The sequence below is a fragment of the Ursus maritimus genome, unplaced genomic scaffold, assembly GCF_017311325.1.
Source record: "Ursus maritimus isolate PB19 unplaced genomic scaffold, ASM1731132v1 scaffold_13, whole genome shotgun sequence".
NCBI classification, from domain to species: domain Eukaryota; kingdom Metazoa; phylum Chordata; class Mammalia; order Carnivora; family Ursidae; genus Ursus; species Ursus maritimus.
The window spans coordinates 30,182,516-30,209,957 of record NW_024423675.1 but is presented as its reverse complement, the minus strand read 5'-3'; the positions used below and the strand labels follow the sequence as shown (position 1 = coordinate 30,209,957).

Here is a 27,442-nt window from a genome sequence, read left to right as displayed (position 1 = left end):
TTTAGGAAGACAACAGAAAAATGCCTTGAGTGTATGCTCCCATGGGCGTCTGTAATGGAGCAGGAGAGTGCCCTTTTTGTGTGCTGGCTTTAGGTTGGGAACAGGAGACTGCCCTGACAGCTCACGCTCATGTTCTGCGGTTTCATCTTTTCTTTGTTTCCTCTGTTTGCTAATTTGGCTTAGCTTTGTTGTTTTTTTTTATGTATTGGGTGAAATGCGAGTACTTTGCTCAGTCTTCAAAGAGTGGCCTGGAGAGTGCTGCAACTCTCCACCTGGCCTCACCAAGTGCCACGAAAGCTCCACCTGTGCTGTATCAGCAAAGCGGTGGTAACCCTGCTAACAGGCCATGTGGAGAGTGCATCCATGGCATCTACCATCCTCATCTATCTCTGAAGAGCATCTCAACTATCCCCCCCACCTCCAGCCAATGCCCCCACATTAGCAAAGGAGTCTCCTTTACATACAGTCTAGGGGCCTTTCCAGACCTCTGTTTCTTTGCTGGGTCTTGGGGCGAGACCATAAGCAATCCCTTCAAGAGGGAAATCTGTTTCCTTATAGCACTTCAAAACTCCCTGGATGATAACCCTTTTGGTTTTCCAGGCTAGGTGTTCTCTGGGTTTATTTCTCTGGTGTAGATCCCAGGAGTGGGGTGTCTGATGTGGGATACTAACCTTTTACTCCTCTGGGAGAAGCACCTGTCTGGCGAGATCCCTTCCTGTTTTGTGTTGCCATGCCATGAGTGGGGTGTTTTTTGGGAGACTGTGTCTCTGCTTCTCCTCACTGTTTTGATATGGTCCTTTTGTCCTTTGTTGTGGGAAGCAGTTCATTTAGTTTTCAGATCTCTTTCACGGGGAAGTGATCATATGTAGCTGTAGATTGGGCGTGTCCATGGGAGGAGGATTTTCCTACCACTATCTTGGACCCCCCTCCAGGAGCTTGCTTTTTAAATTTTTAACTGGGAAATTTCCTCAGCTTTATTTTCTAGTCCTTAGATTCAGATTGAGATTTGCATTTCTTAAGTTGTATATTTTCTGTAAGAGAACATTCTTATTCTACTATCCTATTCTTTTTTCATGAGTTTAAGTTCTCTTATATCCGTGAAGATATAAAGTTTTCATTTCTCACTTTCTTTTTTCCTTCCACATTGATTTTTCTATTTGTTGTCTTGGCTTCAGATGTTAAATTAGTGATTTCTTCAAATACTTTTAAGTCAGTAAATAGCTATTTGAACAGTCAGTAAATAGCTGTGCAGGAACATGGGACCTCGTTACTTGTGGCCTTTGCTATGGGGGAATCTTGCCATGCATTTGTTTGGGGAACCTCTAATATCAGTCTCTTTAGTCTTACTCTTTTTCCATTGAGAAGGCTCCTATAGCTAGCTGCCTGCAGAGAATATAAGCCTAGCGGGAGAAGATGACTGGGTGGAGAAAGTGGTTTTCAGCTTTTACTGTATAAGCTTTGATTTAACCCTGTGGTACTCTGTACTGTTCTTGATCTTTGCCTACTTTCCAAAGGATCCATGGGGGTGGCTACATGGAATGTAGAAGGAAAGCTGGTCAAACTTCTTTTTAAGTTGACTTGCAGGCAGCTCTTCTGTTTTCAGTGCCACTTCTTCCCTAATTCCAGAAATACTTGATACCACCAATTTGAGTTTTTTGAGAAGTTCTGTGAAATATTATGTTCTGTTTTCTGTATTATGACTAATCATTCAGTTTTTCCAGGTCCTGAATTACTTCTTGTTTTTTTTCCACTTTCTAGAGTCCAAAACATTGTTACTGTCACATCCTTTCTTTTCTCCTTGACAGCTATAAAAGCCTTCTGAAAATTCCCTTCACTTTTGCATTTTAGTATTTTAAGAGGGTGCAGATGTGAATGTGTGTGTTCAATCTGCCATACTCAACTGGAAGTCTTTTTCTATATAGATAACAGTTCTTTTGTAAAATGAAGAAGACTAACCTTTTGTCATGAGTTCTAAGGTTTCTTTTTATTATTCATCACTTCCCTATTTCAGTGGTTGTTTTTGTTTTTGTTTTGCTATATAGACATTTAGTTATGTAGTCAATTTTTCCCCAATCATTAGTATTTCTAAGTTTTTTAAAGAAAGTTTCCCTTACATTGAAGTTAAATAGGTAAGACATTAAATGTCAGTTTCTTTTGAATCACCATTGTGCTGTGGTTGTTTCTGATTATATTATTTATATTGGTAAAAGACTGGAATCATCTCAAATGTCCAATAACAAGAGGCTGATTGATTAAATTGTGTTTGCATAAAGGAGCACTTAGCAGCTGTGCAATAGGAACATTGAATTTTTTTAATGTATTGCTGTGGAGTTATCTTCAGGATATCTAAGTGAACAAACAAAATGCAGAAGAATGGTTTAGAATGCTATCTTTTATATAATAGAAGGGAATATGAATAAATAAAATCATATTTATATTTTTCAAAAGGAGTGATAAAAGGATAAACTGAAAAGTAATAGTTTTAGAGGAAGGGAGAAAAACATGTGGATAGGGAGGTAGAAATGGAAGATATATGGGTTATACCTTCATTGTACCTTGATTTGAATTTGGAATCATGTAGCTGTTTTACAAGCTACATATAATAGTTAAATCAAAAAGAAAAATTCACATTTCAAAGAAATTCAAGCAAATGGGAATAAGTGAATTTAACTACCAAGCAAGTTAGTGACCTACCCATGTAGAGGAAAGAATTACCTCAAGTGACCTGATGTGAACATTTCTAGTGAGATATATCATAAGGTTGAAAGCAAACATTCTCAAAGTAATCTTAAACTGTAATCAATATATTTTGAAACTATTATGAACATATTCTAAAATAAAGCAAATGAGTAATTAGCATCATAAGGAAATAGAATATACAATTAAAGAAGTTAAATTTGAATTTTAAATTCATAATGGAAATAATAAGTATTAACTTATTTTTCTTATGCTTTTCTCAGAACTACTACTGAAGAGGCCTAGAAATAATGACAACCCCTTAGCAATGAGTTGGCACCCAGATTGTGGTCTCTAAATATCTAAGTTTTGTTGTTTTTTTCCCTACAAAAGGAGGAAGGGATCCTTGAAGGTAGTTGTTTCTGGATTGGGCCAGGAAATATGCAAGGTGATCCCAAGATATCTTACTATTCTAGAAAGTAAGGAAATTACCTAAGACTAAAGATATAGTGTCAAAAGTACCCCAGTCTACCAGAATGGGCCTTCTACTGGTTTAAGGTGGATAATCCGAGGTTTAAAAAAATGACTTTAATGATTGACATACATAAAGCATACAAAAATGATTTTAAAAACGCACTAAAATTAAAAAAAAAAAAAACAAAAACTTTGTCAATTACCCATTGAAGTTGTGAGGATACCAGCTCATCATTTTCCAAATTGATTAAAAATGTTCAAACTCTTTTTTTCTATTTCCTGTACAAATTGTATTTTTTTAAAAGATTTATTTGTTGATTAGAGAGAGAGTGTGCAAGTATGAGTGTGAGTGTGAGGAGCAGAAGGGGAGAGAGAGAGAGAGACTCTCAAGCAGACTCTGTGCTGAGCATGAAGCCCAATGCAGGGCTCAATCTCCTGACCCTGAGATCATGACCTGAGCTGATCCCAAGAGTCGGACACTTAACTGACTGTGCCTCCCAGGTGCCCCTGTACAAACTGTATTTTAATATAACTATTAAGTTACTGAGGATAAAGTTCTTCATAGAAAAATTTTAGTAAGTGCAGAGTAACTAGAAAATCACCATTTGGTAGCTCCTAATGAAATAGTTGATTTAGGAAATTATCACGAATTGATGCTAAAACCATGAGGTGAAAGGCTTCATGTGGGGAGGACTTCCCACTGGAGAGTTCAGACTCATACCATCTGACCAGTTGATTTGTAGCACCGTTAAAATTGGTACAACCAGATATGTATCTAATGTACATAGCAGCAACCACCTATGAAGTTATTTGGCCAAGAAAAAATAAATTGAACTTTAAGCCTCTAGATATAATTATCAATTTATAAGAAATATGGAGAAGTAGAGGAACACATTAAATGACAGCATGGTGAAGCAATTATACAAATGAAGAATGGATAGGAAAAATACGTCGTTTCTCCAACTTAATGCATGGGTGAAAAAGAAAAGAGGGGGCCTAAATGATCACAATAACTTAATGCACTCTGTGAAACTCATTTGAATTTTGATTTATACTAATCTCTTATAAGGAACACCTTAAGACAATCAGGAGAATCTTGATATGGGTAGAATATCAGATAATATTAACAATTATAGCTTTTTAATTGGGATATTGTTGTGTAACATGGAAACCTTAATCAGTTAAACATGTACACTAGGTAAAATGATGTCTGGCATTTAGCATATAATATTCCAGTAGACGTGGGCAGAGGGGGAGGTCGAAGAATAGATAAAACAAGACTGGCAAAATGTTAATAACTGTTGAAGATGGGTGGAGGGATACATGGAGAATCAGTACCCTATTTTGCCCACAGCTTACTGTGTTTGTTTTTAAAGCCAGAAAAACTGAAAGTGTGCTGCTCTGGAGCTAGATATCCTGGGTTTGAATCCTGGCTTCACTTCTTACCAGCTATGAGATATTGTTCAAGTTACTTAACTCCTGTAAGCTTTAACTGTATTTCCTTATTTAAAAAATGAAGAATACTTCATAGGGTTAGTGTAAGGATTAAATGAGTTAATATATCTAAAATACTTAGAACAATGCCTGGCACATTAAGCGTTTACTATGACTTCCTTATTTATTATTACTTTTAAAGTGTCCTAACTTCTGATATATAGGAGCTAGGTCCTATTAACGACATGGGAACTCAGGATTATGTTTTTACTACCATCAGGTGAAGTTAGATATGGCCCTGGACCTATGGTGTCTATAATCTTTTAAGTGTGTAGTTTTGCTTTTTCCTATCTGTGTATTCTTTCCTCTAGTCTCCTGAAACTGCTGTCCTTATTAGACATTTATCTGTACATGTGTGGGAACAGGAATATTGACATGTTAGAGAACAACTATAGAACTAACGGGGAGCCAAGCAAATGCAAAGTTTGTGATATGGCTAGACTTTTTGGTAGTACTTTAAGAGGTCATGATTTATAATCTTGGAATCACTTTTAGTCTTTCATGTTTCAGTCCAACAGGTGCTCATATAATTGCCCAGTTTTCAAAAAAACTTCTTGATGAAGATATTTCTATTTTTTCTGGATCGGAAATGCTGCCTGTGGTTAAAGGAGCTTTTATTTCTGTGTGTCGTCAAATATATGGTACATGTGAAGGCTTACAGGTGTTAATTCCTTATAGTTTGCATGAGTCTATAGCAAAGGCATGGAAGAAGGTAAGAATTTTCAAGATTATTTCCTCCCTGCAAATCTTTATTTCAAATATAGTCACTATTGTAATGCAGTTAAATCTTTACTGGGGAAAATATGACTTTCTTAGCATAACAGTACTCTAGGGAACATAATGCTCTTTAATTTGGTACAGGATGACTTCACCTCATTTCCTACCAGGACAAAGTTCTGGGACCCAACTGGGCACTTCAAAGTCTTTTCTTCTGGTAGGAGAGGCTTTAGATAAATTATCTTTTCATAAACTGAAATTCTTCTTTGGAAGATGTTTCTGAGCAGTTTTTACAGACAGCTGGGGCTTTGTTATAGACACTGGAGATTATAATGTAGTAATAGTCAAATGTAGTATATATCAGTGAACTAAGCCTTTTTTCCCCCACATTTATATACTTCCTTTATAAAATAACTTTACATGATATTAAAAACCAAGTAACTTAAAATTTGAAGATAATTTAATTTTAATTATATTAAGGATCTGTAAAAATGTATCATGAGATCTTATGAATAATGCTCTCAATAAAAACAATGTAATCTGTTGTATTTTAGACAAGTTTGCTATCAGAAAGAATTCCTACTCCAGTAAAGGGTTCAGATTCTATTTCTTCGGTAAGCCAGGAATCCCAAAACACGTAAGCACAATTGACTAAGTTTATCTGTTTCTTTACATTTGCTGAAATAATTTAAATGAAAATGTAATTGAATAGTACAGCAGAAATACACCTGAAACTAATATTACACTGTATGTTAATTAACCGGGATTGAAAGAAAAACTAAAAAAAGAAAATACAGGGAGGTAACTGTATACATAAAATTAGTATTAAGGAAAATTACATTTAGAGGGATCTTTAGAGATCATGTCATACTTGTACCTTAAATCTAGCATTACTTATTATACTTGCTTTATCCTGTGTTAACATTTTGGGTTAAGAAATTGGATCTGTTGTAATGTTTCCCAAAAACATGGAGAAGTATCAAATTCCAAATTTGGAAAGCTAACTAGGGAGTTCCGGTAGCAGTAAAGTGTCTTCAAATGCCAGTGAAGTCTGTTTATGTTTAAATTATTTTTAAAAAATTGAGATCTGGTGACTTACGTACCAGGATTTTCTTCTTAGTTGTTGGCATATTCTAAACAGATAATACAACTTTAAGAGGTATTCTTAAGAAAAATTTAAAAATCAACATTTCAGGTAGACATAGTTTAAAGAAGTCAAACAAAAAACTTTTTTCATATCCTTGACAGTGTAATGATTCAACAAATAGTTAAGTCTTTTTTAAAAATCAGCTAAAATTTTTTTCTGATAGTTGTCATAAACTTAAATCTGTTGCCATTGTTTGTGTGTGTGTGAGGAGGGGAGAATATTTCTGCAATTTTTGAGGTAATTTTTAGATCTGTTTTTTTTTCTTTTTTCTTTCTTTTCTCCCTCTTCTTCTTCTTCTTCTTCTTCTTCTTTTTTTTTTTAAAGATTTTATTTATTTAGTTGAGAGAGAGAGGGAGCACAAGAGCTGGGGTGGATGGGGTGGGTGGCAGCGGGAGAAGCAGATTCCCTGCTAAGCGGGGAGCCTGACATGGGCTCCATCGCAAGACCCTGAGACCATAATCTGAGCCTAAGGCAGCTGCTTAACCGACTGAGCCACCCAGGTGCCCCTAAGTCTGTTTTTTTTGAGATCTTCTGTGATTTGTCATTTTTCATTTCATTCATGAATTCATTTTCTCGTTCATTCAGCTATCTATTGGTCCATGTGCTTTGACTTCTGAGGATACCTGTATGCCATAAGAGCTTATTGTATCCTGTAGAATACAATTAATACAACGTGGCAATATAGTATGCTAAATTTATATGGTGGAGCCATGCGGGGTCCATTGGGAGGCAACTTGTGGGGGAATCTTTCCGTAAGAAGTTGTTAAGCTAAGTTGAAGAGAATAGATGTTAATTGACTAAAAACTGAACATTATTTCAGATTGAAGGAATGGTCAATAGGCTAGAAGAGGGAACATGATTAATGTAGTTAATACATTTTACTCTCAATAATGTTTTTAGATTCTGAAGTTAGAGTGTGAAGGAGCTAATAAATTATATGCCACTCCTTCCTTCCTGAGTTGAGAACCAAGTAATAGTGATAAAGAAGTCAAACAAATCAAAATACTGAATAACACAGGCTTCCTAAGATCTCAAGAATTAGATTTACCCTTCTGTCACAGTTGGCAGTGGACAGCTGTAGGCTTCCCTCTAAGGCAGAGCTTACAAAGATCAAATTTAACTACATAGTAGAACAGAGCATAATGTGTGCTTCCTACAGGTAGCTGGATCACAAACATGTAGACTGAGAGAGAGGCATTGCTTAGCTAGACATGCTTAGGTCATTCTCCAAATCTCCTGAGTCCCTTCTTCCATGGGAGGAGTAAGTAATTTGATAGGGTTATACTGAGGAATGTGCTCCATGTAGAAACTTGATTCTGGGGGAAAAGGAGGTTCCCTCAACATATGATACTAATGTCTTAGAAACAAAAGATTTAATAGGGTTTTTGATGATATAGAATCAGAACTGTTGATTTCATTTTCATTGTCAAAATTAAATTAGCTCATAGAATTGAGTGTTTTTTGTTCTTTTATGTTAATTGAGAAGTTAGTATAAGACAGACATTATTTGTTCCTTTGTAATTTGGTAAAACTTGAGTGTAAAACCATCCAGGTCAGTTAACTAGACTATCCTAATGCCAGTACCTAGCAGATTCTTAACATGTTTCTTATCCTTTTTTTTTTTTTTAAATTCCAGTATAATTAACATACAGTGAGTGTTATATTAGTTTCATGTATACAGTAAAGTGATTCAACAATTCCATACATTACTCAGTACTCATCATGATAAGTGTACTCTTAAACCCCTTCACCTATTTCACCCATCCTGTTGCCTGCCTCCCCTCTGGTAACCATCTCTTTGTTCTGTATAGTTGAGTCTGCTTTTTGGTTTGTCTTTATTTTATTTTTTATTTTTTTTGGTTCATTTGTTTTATTTCTTAAATTCCACATATGTTTGAAATTACATGGTATTTGTCTTTTTCCAGCTGACATATTTCACTTAGCATTATACTTTGTAGCTCCATTCATGTTATTGCCAATAGCATGATTTCATTCTCTTTTTGGCTAAGTACTATTCCATTGTGTGTGTGTGTGCATATGCATATGCACACACACACACGCACACATACATACATACCACTTCTTCATTCATCTAACAATGGACACTTTGGCTGCTTCCATGTTTGGCTATTGTAAATAATGCTGCAATAAACATAGAGGTACATATCTTTTTAAATTAGTGTTTTTGTGATTTTTGTGTAAATACCCAGTAGTGGAATTACTGGATCATATGGTAGATCTATTCTTAATTTTTTGAGGGACCTCCATACTGTTTTCCATAGTGGCTGCACCAGTTTGTGTTCCCACCAACAGTGCACAAGGGTTCCTTTTTCTCCACATCCTCGCCAACACTTGTTTCTTGCGTTTTTCATTTTAGCCATAATAACAGGTGTGAGGTGATATCTCATTGTGGTTTTGATTTGCATTTCCCTGATGATGTTGAGCATCTCTTCATGTGTCTGTTGGCCTTCTTTTATGAAATGTCTTTTCTTGTTGTCTTCTGCCCATTTTTTAATTGGAATATTTTTGGGAGGGTATTGAGTTGTATAAGTTCTTTATGTATTTTGGATACTAATCCTTTATCAGATATATCATTTCCAATTATCTTCTCCCATTCCTGATACCTTTCTTGAATCAGTGAATAAATTAATAACACTTCTAGCCCTAGACACTAGTTTCTAAATAATGACACCAACAGTAAGACTGATACGATAAAGGTAAAATTAAGAGTAAGTTGCTAAAATTCTTATTTTGAGCCTCTGAGAGACTATTGTTAGGTATTTTGATCTTATATATTCTGATAGTGTATGTTAGAAATTTCCCCTCTATCCTTCCATTTATTGATGTTTACTACAGAGAAGATGGAAGTATTCATATAGTCATCATAGGGGATTGGTATCTTTTAAATCTAGACTTTGAATTGCAGTCTCAACTCCAATTCCTAACATGCTGGTTTGGTTGATTAATAGTAACGACAAACTATGTGGGATCATCATTAGGGCAACCATAGAGAAGAATGTAATCAGAGGGACAACAAGGTGCCCAATTTGCCTCAACCAATCATCAAGCGGCCTTTAGAAAACTAGAGGGTGGAGTAAAGTTGGGGGTGGAGGGAGTCTTTAATCTGTAAAACTCAGCCAATGATCTTAAAGAAATAAACACCTAAAACTCAATTTCCTTGAAAGTGTCTAACCCTCCATAATATCTAACCATTCAAAGAATGGAGTTCTTATAAGCTAACAAAACCGTGTATTCTTTGCCATTGCCCTTATCCCAGCACCAATAAACAAATTCAATGGCTTGGATTTTTCATTTTGAAATAGTATCTTCTGTATAATTGAAAGATAATTAAATGCTAAGATTGTGGCAGAAAAGATAAACTAAATTATGACAATTCTCTGTAATTTTTCAGAATTATGGGATGCAACCTGTAAGTTTTTTTGCCTGTGTTGTTTTATTTGGGGGGTGGGAGTCAAGGTAGACTTTAAAATACCGTTTCTTTAATGGCTAATGGTTATTCAGGTTTTTTGCTTGTGTTTTAGAGACTTGATTATATTTTCTAAAAATATTACCTTTTTTAATCTAAACAGATACATTTTTGTTAACTTGTTCAAAGTATTCTTGTATGATTAAAGAAATTCTTTAGCTGTAATTTTTTTGAGTCTTAGTATTTTTTGGCCTTTTTCCCCCCTTAACTACTTTATTGCATTAGTTTATACAAACACCAGGTTTTGGTTTTGCTAATGCTCTTTTCATCTCTCTCCCTCTCCTTTTCATCGTCTCTCCTTCCCTCATTTCTGTAGTACAGGAAAGTAAACGAAAAGGGAATGAAAATGGATGGTGAGAGAAGCAATCTACATTGGCCATACTAAGTTTAATACATTTTGATATGTAACACTTTCTTATTAAGCTCTTTTAAATATTTTAAGAACTTTCTATTTTGATTTTACTCTTTAATCCATGAAATATTTGCAATACACTTATTTTCAAACAGTTATTTTTACTATTTCTTGTTTTTAAACCGTTGATTTATAATTAATTTATATTTTCAGAGAACCTGGATTGCATGGTATGTGCACGCTTTTATGTTGGTTGAGATTTCGTGATGTAGTACAGGGTCAGTTAGACCCATAACCTGTCTTTGCTTGAAAAACCTTAACTTTGTGTTCTTTATTGAAAGCACCTATTTTTTCTTTTCAGTCAGTTATTAAATTTGTAGACATTTATTATTTTTGCCATTCGTTGAAACTTGTAGCCCATTCTTTCTCATAGGTTCACCTTTTCCCCCCAATGAAGTATATTTTTAAGTTTCCAAATAGTTTTCCTTTAATTGTTCTTCAAGGATTTGAGAGTAGTTAACTGATATTCTCTTTCTGTCTGAAAATGACTATTTTCCCTCCAACCCACAAACCCACCCCTTAATGTATTTGTTCTCTCCATCCCCTCCCCCACTCTCACCCTCACTTTTTTTTTTTTTTTTTTTAAGATTTTATTGGTGGAGGCGGGGAGAAAGAAAGGGGCAGAAGGAGAGGGAGAGAGAGATCCCAAGCTGACTCTGTGTTGAGCTTGGAGCTGGATGCAGGGCTTGATCCCATGACCCAGAGATCATGACCCTAGCTGAAATCAAGAGTCCAATGCTTAATTGACTGAGTCACCCAGGCACCCCTTACCCTCACTGTTAAGAATAGTTGATAGTTTAGCTGGGTATAAAAGTTTTGATGGGTAATTATTTCTCATCAGTATTTCAAGCTATTACTCCATTTTCTTCTGGAATAAGTAGTAACTGATAAATCTGTTAATATAATCACCTTTCTCTTATAGGTCATATCTTTCTCATAGCTTATAATTTAGTTGTGTGGTTTTTGTTTTTGCTTTTTTTGAACTGGTGTCTTTCCTCAAATCTAGAGAATTCTTATTATCTTTTTAAATATTCCTTTCATTCTCTTTTACTGCTTTTATTTGATATATATTGAGGCCTTTCAGTCTGTGTTCTATGTTTCATCTGTTAAACATTTATTTCTTACTTACCTGCTATTCAGTAATTCTTTGTGAATGTTTAAGCGGCTATGTTCTTTTTTTTCCAAAATTTCCAGTGGTTCTTTTTAAAAAGTGTACCTGTTTTTAATTCCCTTTTGCTTTTTGCTTCAGTTTTAATAGAAAAATTTAAAAGCTTCCTTTGAGTACCATAAATTTATTTTAGTCATTATTTCTGAAAATTATTTCAGCTGGAATGGATTCATTTGGTAAGTGTCGATTCTGCTAGTTTTTTGCTTTAGATATCTTTTAAAGTTTGGAAATTCATTTTTGAGAGTCTTTTTTGTTTGTTTCCTTCCCTACTTTTCTCCCTCTTCCCTTACTGTTTTTCCCTACTTAAGTTTTTATGTTCATTTCTTCCTGTCCAGTTTTATGGTTTTTCTCTTTACGGTCATGTTTTAAATAAATATTGTATTGGCATTTCGAGGCTCCTGTCAGTGCCAATTAGATATCACAGATACAACTAAAGAACTAGGAAATAAATTGATCATATGCTCATTTCTAGAAATGAGGATCTGTCTGTCTTCCTGTTGCCCTAGGCTTATGGCTTGTCAAAGCCCCACTTTTAGAGCCTGTGTTATACATATATAAGCATTTTGTTATATGTAATATTTTTTAAATATATAAATTTTATTTTAATTCAGTTAAATATGTATTATTTTTATTAGTCTTACCCAGTCCTAGGTCTTAAGCTGGATGAGCCTAGCACTGGTCTTGTGTCTCATATATAATTCCATTAGTCTTTTATATCCCACGGGAACTAAATTTGGTTTTCATTGCCTGCATTTACCTTAAAAGTAGAGTTCCATTTCTTTGTGTTTCTGTTCTCTGTCCGTTGTAGAGTTTGTTGCTTAAACATGGTTATATCTTTGGCCATTGCTTTGTAATTGGTACAGAGGGATATGTGTCAAAACATGTACTAATCATTCTTTTTTTGATCAGAAAAGTCCTGGATTTCAGATTTCTTTACAATCCTTTTCAAAACAGACTTCTCACACTTCCTTGGAGGAAAAATGGCACACATCTCCATACTCGCAGTTTCACTATATATGTAGATATTGGTTTTTGGCCTATTTTTATATCCAAAGTTTCTTTCCAGACAACTAGGACTACCCCGCAGGTAGTACATTTTCTCCTTTTGGTACTTCTGAATGAAATGCTCATATCCCTTCCTACATTTCCATGTTTCCAGCTCTTACTCTCCTATTAACTGTGTCTTCTGAATGTTTCAGACTTCTTCTCTGGAGATTGTTACTGGCCTTCCTTTTAGAAGTATTTTGAGGAAAAAAATGTCATTCTGAAAAGTAAAATTAAAAACCTATGAAAATAAAGATACTGTGCCTGATACACTTTAGAAAGTTGGAAGACAGATATGCTGTAATGAAAAGAAAGTATAGAAATAATGAAGAGTTGGGACCTGGGGACTCCAGGCCCAGCAGAATTATGGTAGGAGAAGAGAATGAAATTAAAGTGAAGATGAGAGAACTGAGATATAATAAAAATGCTGACATCTGTAGTTAATATTCGATTAAAGTGAAAGAAAATTATTGAGATAGAAAGTAAAATAATAAAAATTCACTATCAAAGAAACCATACTTTTTATCTTATTTTTTAAACTGACTACTTAGCTATCAATATGTACTGTATAAGTTTATCAGCAGTATTAAGCTGAAATATTTTCTTTTCAGTTTTGAATGTAATAAAGAAACGCATACCTTTCTTTTACCTGTTTCAGTATGGCTTGGGAAGAGAATTTGTTAGATGATTTACTAAATTTTGCTGCCACTCCCAAAGGACTACTGTTTCTTCAAAGAACAGGTGCCATCAACGAATGTGTGACATTTATGTTTGACCGATATGCAAAAAAATTACAGGTATGAATTACCATCTGCCACTGGCAAAAAGAATTTTTGTTGCTGTAAAAGCCATTAAGACATCATTCTCTCTTCTCTGTGTGAAGAGGTTATTAAACCTCAATTAAAAAGCCATATAGCATTGTAATATTTAACTTGATATTTTTTCAGGAAAGCATTAGAGTTTATGTTGCTATCTATGGATATGTTTACAGTATGGGAAGCAACCAGATGGAATTGAAAAATATAGTTAATCATCCAGATGTGTTTTAAATATAATAAACATCTGGTTACACTAAAACTGGGTGGAATTTCAGAAGGGAAGAAACCTCATTAGGTCTAAATGTACATGTTAGTAAGAATTTAGTCCTCACATTTAAAAAAATATTTGTAGAGGGATTTTACTGATACCATTAAATAAAATGTAAAGTTCAATTTAGCCCTTTCTCAGAAGTTCAGTGAGGTGTATTCAGCTTTTTGCTGTGATAATATAAACATCCCTGAATTTCTTGGCTTTTTAGGATCATATGTATGCTTTTAAAAGTGTCTTCTTTGTTTCTGGCAGCTGTTGTATATTGATGTTACTAGGTTACCAGGTTGTAAATACCATTTTATTTGTTCTTCAGTTCTAATTTCCTGCTTTTGCCTAAGCCTGTAAAAACACAAATAACTTAGAGTTTTTGCCTGTGAAGAGTAAGTAGTTTATGAGGGAGGGCCCTGACCATCCCTTCACAAATAAAACATGTGAACATTAGTTCATGGGTTTATGATACTAGGTTTGTATGTACAGATGTGTTTTTATTGTTCTTATTTAAATGGATCTCAAGTATAGAGAACTTAGTTATTTACACGCCTCAGTTTATGGCATGCTGTCTTCATCTGTCCATGTAAGATGTTTGTCTTGTTTAGTTTTATTCCCCTGTCATTTCTGATTCACAGTTCCATTTCAACTGGCATGCATCCCTCTACCCCAGGCTTCCATGCTAATGTGTTTAATATGTGTAATATCCTGGGGGTGTGTATATTTCTTGTCAGATATTGTCTTAGTCCATTTAGGCTGTTAAAATAGTGTAGATTGGGTGGTTTATAAACAGCAGAAATTTATTGCTTATAGTTCTGGAGGCTAGAAGTCCATGATCAGGATGCCAGTGTGGTCAGGGGAGGGCCCTCTTCTGGTCATAGATGTCTCATTGTATCCTCACATGGGAGCTCTCTGTGATCTTTTTTGTAAGAGTACTAATCCCATTCATGGGGACTCCCCACCTCATGGGTCCCATTTACTACATCACCTTTGGGGTTTAGGATTTCAACATATGAGTTTTGAAGGGGTACAAACATTCAGACCATAGTAAATATTTAAGTTTATTGGTAGTTTTAAGTTTACTTACATAAATGAATTTGTCATTTTAATATGAATTTCTCTGGTGGTGAGTTTGAATTCCTTGTGTACTTAGTTAACTATTGGGGGGTTTTATTTATTTATTTATTTATTTATTTATTTACATTTTTGAAAACATTCAGGCAATTCAGAGACATTTTTCTTTCTCATCAGATGCTTGAGACTACGCATACACAACTTTTGCCACTGTGATATGAGGACTAGATGTCATTGTTTTAACATTTATGAATATAAAAAAAATCCAGTCTTCCTTCGTACTACACTGGTGGTTGTAATAGAAGATACTGTTCTCTCAATCTCAGTAACTCACAACCTTATAATATGATACAATACTTTAATGGTGTTTTATGTTACTTAGGACAATTTTTTAAAATTTAGATTCTCTGGTGTCTTATAAGAAAGCCACAAGGCCATCTCCTTAATTTTGCTGAGGAGAAAGTAGAGACCCAGGCTTGATTAAATGATTTGTGAATGCTCACACACCTAGTTACTGAAAGCAGTAGGACTAGAGCTCAAATTTGTTTTTGACAGTGTTCCTGAAAGCTAAGTCTTACTTTAATAAAGCATCTCTAACTTCTCTGAAGTTTTTCTTTGCCTCTTCCTTTTCAGCACTTAATGTGAATTTGGGAGGCTCCTGTGGCTGCTAGTATCAAAATCAGCAGGGTCAGTGGGGATGACTGATGAGTAAGGTGTTTTTTCAGTTATTATGGAAGTGGGCAAGCAGGAAAAAGACTTTCATGTATTTGTGCCTCTGTGTCATCTAACTATAGAAATAATGTATGGTAAATTAAGGAAAGTGGAAAACATGAGTAATAAAATTGGAAAAGGAAGGCAAACTTATGAAGAGATGAATAGCAGAAAATTGAAGAAATTTAATTCTTTCCCATGATCTTTTAGTTCCTTTCTACATTTTTTTTGCCTTCAAAACTAATATACAGTTTATATTTTTAAAATTTGATTAAAACAGATTCTTTTAATGAAATGTGAATAAAATATAAATTATAAATGGTTAGCTTTGTTTAGAAGTCAACCATTTTATTAGCCAACCTGGTCATAACTAAGATCTGAGAAGGAGGAATATTTTTTTTTAATGTCTGTTACTTCCATATTGTTTCCTGCCAAGAGCGATACTTCTGTACTTTACTATGAATATATGTATAGTACTCTTTTTGTGACATAACAGATTATCCAAGGTCTTCTATGACACTGTTTAGAAACCTGTGTGTTAATGATGAGGATTCTTTGTGTGTGTGTGTAAAAAATATATATAATTACCTTAGGAAAAAAAATGTCACTTTCCTCTAAAAATAATTACCATTGAGAAGATACTATTTTTTAAAGTTTTTTGATTATTTACAAATATAGTTCAACTGGCAGCCAGTATAGATTTATTAATGAGGAAATTTATTATTGAAGAACTAACCTAAGGAATAAAATAATAGAATTTAAAGTTGGAAGGCATGTTAATCTTTATCTGGTCAAGGTCCCTTATTTTATGTATGAAGAGACTTAGACCTAGAGAGAGAAGTGATTTGTTCAAGGCAAAAAGCTACTTAAATTTAAGGCTGGGGCCAGAACCTATATGTGAAATAAGATTATCAAAAATATTAACTCATTGATAGGGTGTTTGAGTTTGTTTTGCTGTTCATTATCTTTAGTTGAAAGAATGTGTAGTATTCTTTTTTTTTTTTTAAAGATTTTATTTATTTATTCGACAGAGATAGAGACAGCCAGCGAGAGAGGGAACACAAGCAGGGGGAGTGGGAGAGGAAGAAGCAGGCTCATAGCGGAGGAGCCTGATGTGGGGCTCGATCCCATAATGCCAGGATCACGCCCTGAGCCGAAGGCAGACGCTTAACCGCTGTGCCACCCAGGCGCCCCAAGAATGTGTAGTATTCTAATAAGAATAATCAGTAACTCTACATGTAACATGTAAATAAAATATTAGCATTTTATGTTTTCCTGCTTTTCATTGTTCCTTACTTATGTTATTAGATCAGCAGGCATAAAAAGTTTGGCTATGGAGTTTTGGTAACACAAGTGGCATCAACAGCAGCAGGTGCAGTAGCACTACAAAGTTCAGGTAAGTTTTTCCTTTTAATTAGAATTCTAGTTATTTTAAATAAAATGAGCAAGCCAATAGAAAATTTAACTGGCATGATCAACTCTCAGGATATTTACTCTAAAGTTCTTTTTCCCAAGTTAGGGCATAGGTAAGGGAAAGTTACAGGGTTTCCTTTATTTTTTTCTCTTCCATGAAATTGCAATGGAATTTTTTTCTCCTTGAAAGATATATACACACACACACACACACACACACACACACACACACAGCCTTGTGCTCTTTTCTGAGAACAATGGAACGTAATGAATTAAACTGAGAAGTACTTGATGCTTTAGGAAGTTGTCTTCATCTTATAAATCAAAAGGATATCATCCTTTCGGTACATCTGAATCTTACAGGATTTCTTTCTTTTCTTTTCTTTTTTTTTTTTTTTAAGTCTTATAGGATTTCTTAATGCTCAGTTTTAGTGGCCTGTATAAACTTCGAAATTTACAACCACAGTAGTTACCATATATACATACATCCATTTCCTTACTCCCCTTCTTCCTCTTTTGCTTCTTGAAAGCTTCCCTCTCACCACTTAGCTTTCACCACTGTCTTTGCAATGAGCATGTATTATCTACTATGGATTGGATTTTTAAGAAGTTTAAACATTACTAACTTAGTATATCTTAAGGTTATCTGAACCCTGAACCAGAGACAAGACATACTTCTAATAGAGATGCTGTGATTCTATTTTTCGAAGCTTACACTGACCACAACTAATTCTCTTCTTAAATGAAAATATTTTATTATAATATATCTTAAAAACTTTTTGGCTAAACTAATTTGGAGTACTTGAATTATGAAACATGTTTCTTGGTAGAAGTTGTCCTAAACTGAACAACTTATTTATTCTTCTACTCAGTATAAAATCTAATATATTGCCATACTAGAGGCACATTAATGGAAGCATTTGGAGACTAGATTTAATCTCAGATTTCCCTGTTGGTCAAATCATTAAGTGTCTAAGCCTCATGATATCAAGCTTCTCATCAGAGGATTAAATGCAGTTATTTTACAAGGCAATGGAAAGAAGACTAACACTACTTGAGTTCATATGATGTCTTGGGGTACAATATTAGTAACCCTACATATATCATCCCATTTATACTTCATGAGAACCCTCAAATATAGCACTGTTTCGGTTTTCAAAAGGGGGAACTGATGCTCTAAGAAGTCAAGGGATTTGTTTAAGGACATAAAACTACTGAGCGGGCAGGTTTATAATTTCAACACTGATATTCTTGATTTCAGAGCCCATATTTTTTCTCTTATATCACACAAGCCTTTCTGCTCTAATGTTATTACGAACTTATTAACTTTATGATTAGATGTTCTGTCTTACGCTTTTTTAATGTAATTTGATTCTTCTTAAAAGAATTTAATAGTCAACCTTAATAATCACTTTCATTTAGATATATAGTATCTGACTCATGAGAATTTCAACTGTATTGAGCCAGAAGTTGTGTGAAGGGAAGAATTGTTTTAAGCATAAGAATTACCAGAAAAGCGATATTAGAATAAGGAATACACACTATTTAAATGCCTACCCTGCCTCCTGATGCCTCTACACACACACACACACACACGCACGCATGCACACACGCATGCACGCATGTACATATATACCACCTTTCAGCTGCCTTTCATTGTTGGCCCATTTGCAGAGTAAAGTGTAAATCTTATTTTTCAGAAAAACATGCTCAATGTTGTTGGCTAAGGAATAAATACGTAGACTCAAAATTCAGTTCTCCAGGGAAATAGTGTCTCAGAATTTAGTTATTATGCAGTTTTATGACAATGAGGTATCATGAAGGTGTAATGACTAGCAGGAGATATAATTTCTACCAAGGTGAGAGGTTATTTCTTATGCAAGATATAAGTATGTGTCTTTTGTCTTTTGGACGAATCTTGTCAGAGCGATAATTATGTCTTTTTCTATATTCCGAAGAAATAGTATACTGTAAATATGATGTAAAATAATTCTTCTTAGGGTTTATTAATACACTTATAACTGAATTATGGGCCAATCTGGAATGTGGAAGAGATGATGTTAGAGTAACCCATCCCAGATCTACTCCAGTGGATCCTATTGACCGGAGCTGTCAAAAGGTAGGGAATGATCTGAGTATCTCTCTCAAAAATTACTTCATCCGTACTTTATGTATATATTCAGTTACAACCAGCAGCTTTTCCTAAGTTTCTCTTCTCTCCTTTATTTCATTTCTAATTTTTTTTGTTTTCAAAATAAGTGGCTAGAACTATCAGTGTTCAAAGGGAATTGCATTTTGCAAAGATGTTTTCCTCTCACAATATTGTAATTTTTCTCTTAATGAAGAGTAATACACACCAGACATGCTGTGAAAAAACAACCTCCCTTCCCCCACCAAAACCCTAAAACAAAGACCAATCAACTAAAGCAAAAAAAAAAAAAAAAAAAAAAGGAAGCTTTTCGTCCATGGGTTTAAATCTAATAGAAAATTGTCAGGATTATTTGAAAGAGGAGTGGGCAGAAGGAAGATGCTATGATTTAGAATAATGCGCCAAAAAAGAGAAATTCTGAAGTACCTATACAATGATCTGTTACAATTCAATGGCTTTTATGTATTTGACATGTTTCCCAAATTTCACTAAAGTTAAATGACTTGAGGATTCCTGACTTTGACTTTGTGGCAGCCTGGGAAAGTTTCAAAGGATGTCATAAAATTATTTAAAAAATGAAATTCTACTTTCTGTAATGGTATGCTAGTTCCCTCCAGTAGAAAACACAAACTCTGGAAAAATGACTTTAAAAATCAACTGGAATGGCTAAAAAGAGACCAAAAAAAAAAAAAAAAAGGAGGGGAGTCAGTATGCAGATGAAAAGATGGCACTGCTTGAGATTCTGGATTTAACAGACTTTCTGAGGGCAAGCACCAGTTGGTGCTCCACAGACAGATATCCATACCCTGACAAGTTTGAAAAAGCAGAAGAGAAGTTTTGGGGCTACACAGAAGCTGGAAAATGGAAGGTGGTCTCTGGAAAGGAGAGACTTACATAGGGGGCACTTAAACTTTGTGTGTATGCTATGCAAATATAAGACTCTCCCCTGAACTGGGCTTAACAGATAGCAGATGCTCTTACCACAAAGGTCAGAGTTTAGAGTTTGAATTTGCCATGTTAACTGTTAAATTAAAATCAGCATTGGGGAATATATCTTTCACAATGTATTGGATATAGTCCATAATTACTAGACATATGAAGAATAAGAGAAATGTGATTCACACCCAGAAGAAGGCAACTAATAGAGATTGAAATGATGAAGAAATTGGAATTATTTACAAGAATTTTGAAGGAGTTGTTATAAGTAGCATGGAAAGGAAAATATGCTTGTAATGAATAAACAAACTGGAAATTGTAGTAAAGAAATAGAAGCCATATAAAAGAACCAGATAGAAATTCTAGAACTAAACTACCTTATCTGAAATAGTTTTCTAGATGGGCTTAATAGAATATTTGAATATGACAGAAGAACTAGCATGAACTTGAGATAGATCAAGAGAAGTTATATAATCTGAAGAGCAGAGAGAAAAACTAGGGAATGCTTCTGTGATTTGTGAGACCTTACCAAAAGTTCAATTGGTATATCAGAAATGGAAGAGAAAGGGAATGGGACAGAAAGATATTGAACAAAAGCTGAATTTCCAAATATCTTGAAAAATGTAAATTTATAGATCAAGAAACTTAGCGAATCCCAAGGAAGAATATGCAAAGAATGAAAATCCAAAGGAAAGCACAGCAAGGCTCATTAGAGACATACAAACTGCTGAAAACTAAAGATAAAGGAAAAATTTTGAAGGAAACCATGGAAATTCAACATACAGGGGAACGGCAGAAAATTGTGCTGATGTCTCATTGGAAACTGTGGAGGCCAGAAGATAATAGAGCATCTTTAATGTGCTGAAAGGGGGAGGCTCACTCAATCTAGAATTCTGTATCCAGCAAAAATACTCAAGGATAAAAGTAAAATAAACTTTAAAGGCTAAGAAAATACTTTTCAGCAGACCTGCATTTTATTTAACACTAAAGGAATTTCTTCAGGTCAAAGGACATTTGGATTTTCAGACTGAAAAGAAATTGCAAGTAGGTGAGTGAGTATAAAAAAGCCTGTTGGGGCGCCGAGGTGACTCAGTCCATTAAGCGTCTGAGTCTTGATTTCAGCTCATGTCATGTCTCAGGGATGTGAAATCTGAGCCTTCTGTCAGGCTCATGCTCAGTGTAGCACCTGGTTGGAATTCTCTCTCTCCCTCTCCCTTTGCCACTACTCCTTGCTCATGTGTGCTTGCGCGTGCTCTCTCTCAAACAAATAAATAAAATCTTTTAGAAAAACCCCATTTTTCTCTTAATTCATAGGACTATTTAAAAGAAAACTGACATATAGTGGGATATATTTTATACTTAGCGATAATATATATGACAGCTCTACCTCACAGGGTAAGCAAATGATATGGTATACAAATTATGTAGTTTCAAGATTCTTAAATTTTACATGAAGTGGAACAACATTAATTTTTAATCCCTAGAAAATATGTCTATTTCTATTACAAGGTTGGGATTGTATTTAACTTTTTTGACTTTGAATTAGAAATGTCAGTATGAACTATTGGTTAATTTCTGTTAAAAAATGTATACTCCTCTAACCTATGAACTGAATTATCTAGAAATAACTCATAGCAAACATTCTTAGTGCTCAGCTTGTTCTAAATATTATTCCCTAGGGAATTGGGATTTAATTTTACTATCTTTTAAATTATGGAAAACAATAATATGGCCTCCGTATATAATGAGGTATGCTAAATTTATTTCCAGTCCAGCCTCCTCTTACCTCTCTATAGCTGTGTTTTGGAATATGATAGACAAGAGTACCATGTGGCTATATAAACGTACTTAAAACCAACGTCAAAAATTCAGTCACTCAAGTATATTTAATCATATCTTAAGTGTTAAATAGCCGCATGTAGCTAGTGATTGTTGCGTAGTTCAAATAATATAACATTTCCAACACCACAGAGAGGTCTATTGGACAGCTGACCTGGAAAAACCACTAAATAAAATGCAAAAGATATAGTTAATATAAAACTCTAAAAATAACCCCAAAATGCAGAGAGGGACAGAAAAGGGATGGGAAAAAAGAAAACAAATAGGAAAATAGTAGCCCTAATCAGTAACTGCATTACGTGTAAGAGACTAAATAATTAAAATGCAGAGATTTTCAGAATAAGACCCAAATATGTGCTGTCTCTAAGAAATTCACTTTAAAGAAAAAGACACTGATAAGTTGAAAGTCAATGAATAGAAAAAGAGAGGAAAAAATATACATTAAAAGACTGCAATAGCCATATTTAATGTCAGAAAATGAAGTAATGTTGGATTAAGAAACATTGGTTAATATATCAGGAAGACATAACAATCATAAATTAGTTATGATCCTAGAAATGAGATTCAGAATGTATTAAGTATTAAAATAACTTAAGGAAGAAATAGGCAAATCTATAGTAACAGTTGAAGATTTTAACATTCCACTTATAGCAATTGATGTAACATCTTTCAGTCTATTCTCAGGTACATGATATGAATATCACTAGTTATCACTTGATCTAATTGTTCTTTATAGAATACTATATTCAGTGACTGCAGAACACGTTCTTTTCAAGAGCACTTAGCATGCTTACCAAGAGACTTGCTGCGCTAGAGTGTTAAGTCTGCATAAATTTAAAAATGATTGGGATAATACAAAGTATGTCCTGATACCACAGTGAACCTAAGTATCACAAGCTAGACACTGTAAAAGCCCAAATATTTGGAAATACACCTCTAAATTACACACAGCTCAAAGAAGTCATAAGGGAAATTAGGAAATATTTTAAAGCAGAAAATAAAAAATAAAATAGAAAATTTGCAAATGTTTCTGAAGTAGTGTTAGTGGGATATTTAACTATAATATTTATATTAGAAATATCTAAAATTAATGAGTCAAGTTTTCACTCAAACTAGAAAAAGAACAAATTATACCCAAAGCAAATAGAAGAAAGGAAATAATAAACATTAGAGCAGAAATCAATGAAACAGAAAAAAGATAGAGAAAAGTAACAAAGCCAAAAGTTGGTACTTGCAAATGATTATTAAAAGTATTAAACCCCTGGCTAGATAAAATTGGCAAACTTCTTAAATATGCTTACCAAAACTGACCCAGCATAAAATAGAAAATCTGAATAGCTATGTATCTCTTAAAGAAATTGTATTTGTTATGAAAAAACTTCCATAGAGAGCCACATGGTTTCACTGGTGAATTCTATGGAACTCTTATAGGAGAAAGAACACCATTCTCATAGAAGTTTTTTCCTACAACAGAGGTTGAAGAATCAATTTCTAACTTATGTGAGGAGGCCAGCATAATATTGATGTAGATGAGACAAAACTGTTACTGAAAAGAAAATATATCTGTATAGACTTAAATATTTAACAAAATATTATCAAATTATATATAGTAATATATAAAAGGATGCATCATTTTTTGTGATCAAGTGGGGTTTATCCCAAGCAATAGAAAGTTGGTTTCTCATTCTAAAATGGTACTATAATTCACTATATTGACAGAATAAAGAAGACTCATGATGATTTCAGTAGACATGGACACATCATTTGACAAAATTTAATGTCCATTTCTGATAAAAACAGCAGATTTCATTCAATCTGATAAATACTATCTATCAAAAACACGAATCCCATATTTAATGGTGAAAAATTAGACCTAAAATCTATTCACTCTTACCAATTTATCATTGTATTAGATCTTAGTGCGATAGGACAAGAAAAACAAATAGGAAGGTATAGATTAGAAAGATGTAAAACTATTTAAAATGATTTTATTCTCTTATCTTAAATTTGCCTTTTTATTTTTTTTATTTTTATTTTTATTTTTTTTAAAGATTTTATTTATTTACTTGACAGAGAGAGAGAGAGCCAGTCAGAGAGGGAACACAAGCAGGGGGAGTGGGAGAGGAAGAAGCAGGCTCCCAGCAGAGGAGCCTGATGTGGGACTCGACCCCAGAACGCCGGGATCACACCCTGAGCCGAAGGCAGACGCTTACCGACTGAGCCACCCAGGCGCCCCTTAAATTTGCCTTTTTAAATCACTTTCTGATTTCTGTATTGGACACTTAAAAATACATTTTTGGTGCAATAAGTATAATTGATATCTCATTCTGAGAACCCCAGATCTTAATTTCTTTTTCCCCAGTATCGTCTACCCTCAAAACCATTTTCCTTCATAGCTTTCTATCCATAAGGTAAAATGAAATTCCCATTACTTTTCCAGAAAAACTTTGTTCTTTTTCCTAGAGGATAAAGGTAGTGCTCATTAACATAGTACATCTCCCCTGCCTACTTTGCAGTCATAGCTCTCATCTCCTCTTGCTTTGCTGTATAGTGTGATCCTCCCAGTGTCCTTCCACGCTGCTCCATTGTATGGTACCATCAGGTTACTTAGAGAACGATTTTATTTTATTTTTTAAGATTTTTATTTATTTATTACTGAGAGAGAGTCAGCCAGCGAGAGAGGGAACACAGGCAGGGGGAGTGGGAGAGGAAGAAGCAGGCTCCCATGCGGGGCTCGATCCCGGGACCCTGGGATCACGCCCTGAGCCGAAGGCAGACACTTCACGACTGAGCCACCCAGGAGCCCCAAGAGAACCGTTTTAAAAGATCTAATAGTGTGTTTGTTCTCTATTACAGTGTGAGTCCTTGAGGGCAGGGACCATTCCTCTATTCATTCATATTTTTATTCTTAGCATCTGGCATAATTGCTGTTAAGCAGCTGGTGTTAAAATGTTTTGAATTAATAAGTGAGTGGATGAGCATTGTCAACCTGAAGGAGTTTTAATTCATAAAAAAGTGTTTGATCTTGGGTAATTTTAAAATGCTTTAGTCTCAAAATATATCAAATATTTGACCTTTAATTAGTTTCCTTACTATTACTTTACAAAACCTTATTTTCTTCAAGACATGGAAGTAAAATGTTTTGTGCTAATGTAAGCTTTAGGATAATTAATGTTTGATATTAGCAACATCTTATGTTTTCATGAGAACTCATGATTATATTTTCTTGAATTCTACAAGTGTTTATTAAGACATCACAATTTTACAGTAGGCTAATGTTTTTAAAAAATACTCACTGTATGAAAAATGCATTTTTCTCCTAGAAACAAGCTGCTGAAATTTTCTCGAGTTTCTTTAAAATTGTTAAGTTTGTTTTGTTCAAATATAAGTACTGAATTATTTTTACCTTATGTTCTATGTAATTAGTTTAGAGTACCATATCAGAAGTTATCATGATTCTATGTGGTCTAGGTTGTTTTATTGCTTAGACAAAAGGAGGAAGTTTCATGTTTACCCATGGAATTCCTCATTTGCATATAATACAAAAACTCTCAGTGTAGTATTGATATTCAATTTGTAAGGACCATGTGCCTTTGTGGACAGTGTCAGTTGTTAAGATGAACATTTATTTTTTAATTTTATTTATTTATTTTTTAAAGATTTTATTTATTTATTTGACAGAGAGAGACAGCCAGTGAGAGAGGGAACACAAGCAGGGGGAGTGGGAGAGGAAGAAGCAGGCTCTTAGCAGAGGAGCCTGATGCGGGGCTCGATCCCAGAACGCTGGGATCACTCCCTGAACCGAAGGCAGACGCTTAACGATTGCGCCACCCAGGCGCCCCTAAGATGAACATTTATTAAAAGTTTCTTGTACTCTGTCATGGCTACAATAGATGAGAACGATATTTTAAATAAGACTCATTTATAACTCTAAATATTGGGTTAATATTAAGAACATTTATAAAATATTTACATGTTTAAATTATAAAGCATATTCTTTTATTTTTAATTTATTTTTTCATAAACTAGATGAATAATACAAATATAAAATCTGTCTTAATCATCTTTGTAGTCAACACCTTGATGATTAGTGAATTTTTCCTAGGTGGGTTCGGCCATGAACTCTAGTTTCCCTGCAGTTCATTTTATGTATAATTAATTGACACATTCCTTAAACATCCTTTCCTTGATACCAGTTTTTGTTTGTTTGTTTGTTTGTTTGTTTTCTCTATAGTGAACACTTCTTGAGTAGTATTCTTTAGATAAGCATTCAGTAAATGTCAACTAGGTTATTAAATTTAGTTATTCTACTTTATGGTAACTTTATTGCTATCCAAATGACACTAGGTTTAAATCAGGAGTATATAGATTATTTTCTTAGAAGTAGTTAGAATTCCATCTCCATTTTATGGAATATTCATGGGAAGAAAAGGAAGCTTTTAAAAGTTCATTTTTCATTCTACAGCAACATTTATTAAAAACCACTGTGTTAAATATATTCATTATAACCACTGTTATTTGTTAAGGAATATTGCATTTGGCATAATAAGGGTGGAGGTGGGGTTAAAATGGACTGTACCTTCCATGTCCTCAGACAAGGACTGTGTAGCATGGGTGACATTGTTAAATTGTGTCTCAAGATTATACTGGGAGTTGTCATGAGTAGCCTAGCCTGAAAGTAAGAAAATGCCAATTAGTCTGCTACCAACTTTCTGATTGCGTGTCTTTGGCTGAGTCACTTAACTTCTGTGGTCCTTAAGTTTTTCATCTATTATGTGAGAGATTGAATTAACTGTTCTTTTAAATTTTCTTGTGTTCTGATTATAGTGAAAATTCTTGATTCTCAAATTTTTAAATGATAAGCAGAAAACTTCATAGTTGCAAATAAGTACAGTTAAAACAATGCTAATGAAACATACAAGTGTTGGCAGAATACAGGGTTTCTAGAGGTGAATAGAGTTCATTAGAAAGCCTTCTAGAAAAAAATATGGCAAGCTTATGAAGTAGGATAATGAGTAAGTGGGAGGGCAGGAGGAATATGTTGGTAGGATAAAAAGGTTTGCATATGTGGCAGTCATTTATTTGAAGGAGACCACAGGCAGATTCAATTGACTGAAGTAGTGACTTCCTGCTGAGGAATAATAGAAAACAAGGCTTTTGACATTGTGAAGAGAAGAAGGGTGTCAATTAGTCAAGCACCTTGAAAGTCATGCTAAGAAGTTTAGGCTTAATAGTGATGGGCAACCGCTGCATGCTTTTGTGCAGGGGATCCAAAGAATGAACTGTGCCTAAGAAAAATATTCAGGTTGCTTTTAGTAAAATGAAATGAGAGTGAGAGCTTAAAAACTACATGGAGAGATTAACTTGTTAAGATTGCACCAGAAAATGAGCTTGTTTTGATAGGGAAAGCCATGGCTTTTTAAAATTAACTGTAATATTTAGGTTAGTTGGATTTCCAGCGAATGTAGTTAGGATAAAGCCTTGTGACCTGAGTGTGAGAATATATAGAATTTATTATCTTGTTTCAGAGCCCCACAGTGTTATTCTCTTGTATTTCTTACGCATTAGTTATAACAATGCAAATAATGAGAAAGATGAATCATTTCATTTTTTTCTCAAAACCA

The 27,442-nt window shown here is 34.2% G+C and overlaps 1 protein-coding gene across 1 annotated transcript in view; it reads left to right on the top strand.

The window, feature by feature from the left end:
• TBC1D32 (TBC1 domain family member 32) overlaps window positions 1–27,442 on the top strand; it is a 210,699-nt gene that overhangs the window by 66,129 nt on the left and 117,128 nt on the right. The window contains exons 17-21 of the mRNA XM_040627729.1: window positions 5,155–5,356; window positions 5,916–5,998; window positions 13,278–13,416; window positions 16,790–16,877; window positions 18,895–19,013. Coding sequence (XP_040483663.1) covers window positions 5,155–5,356; window positions 5,916–5,998; window positions 13,278–13,416; window positions 16,790–16,877; window positions 18,895–19,013 — 631 coding nt within the window. The remainder of the gene's footprint in view (window positions 1–5,154; window positions 5,357–5,915; window positions 5,999–13,277; window positions 13,417–16,789; window positions 16,878–18,894; window positions 19,014–27,442) is intronic.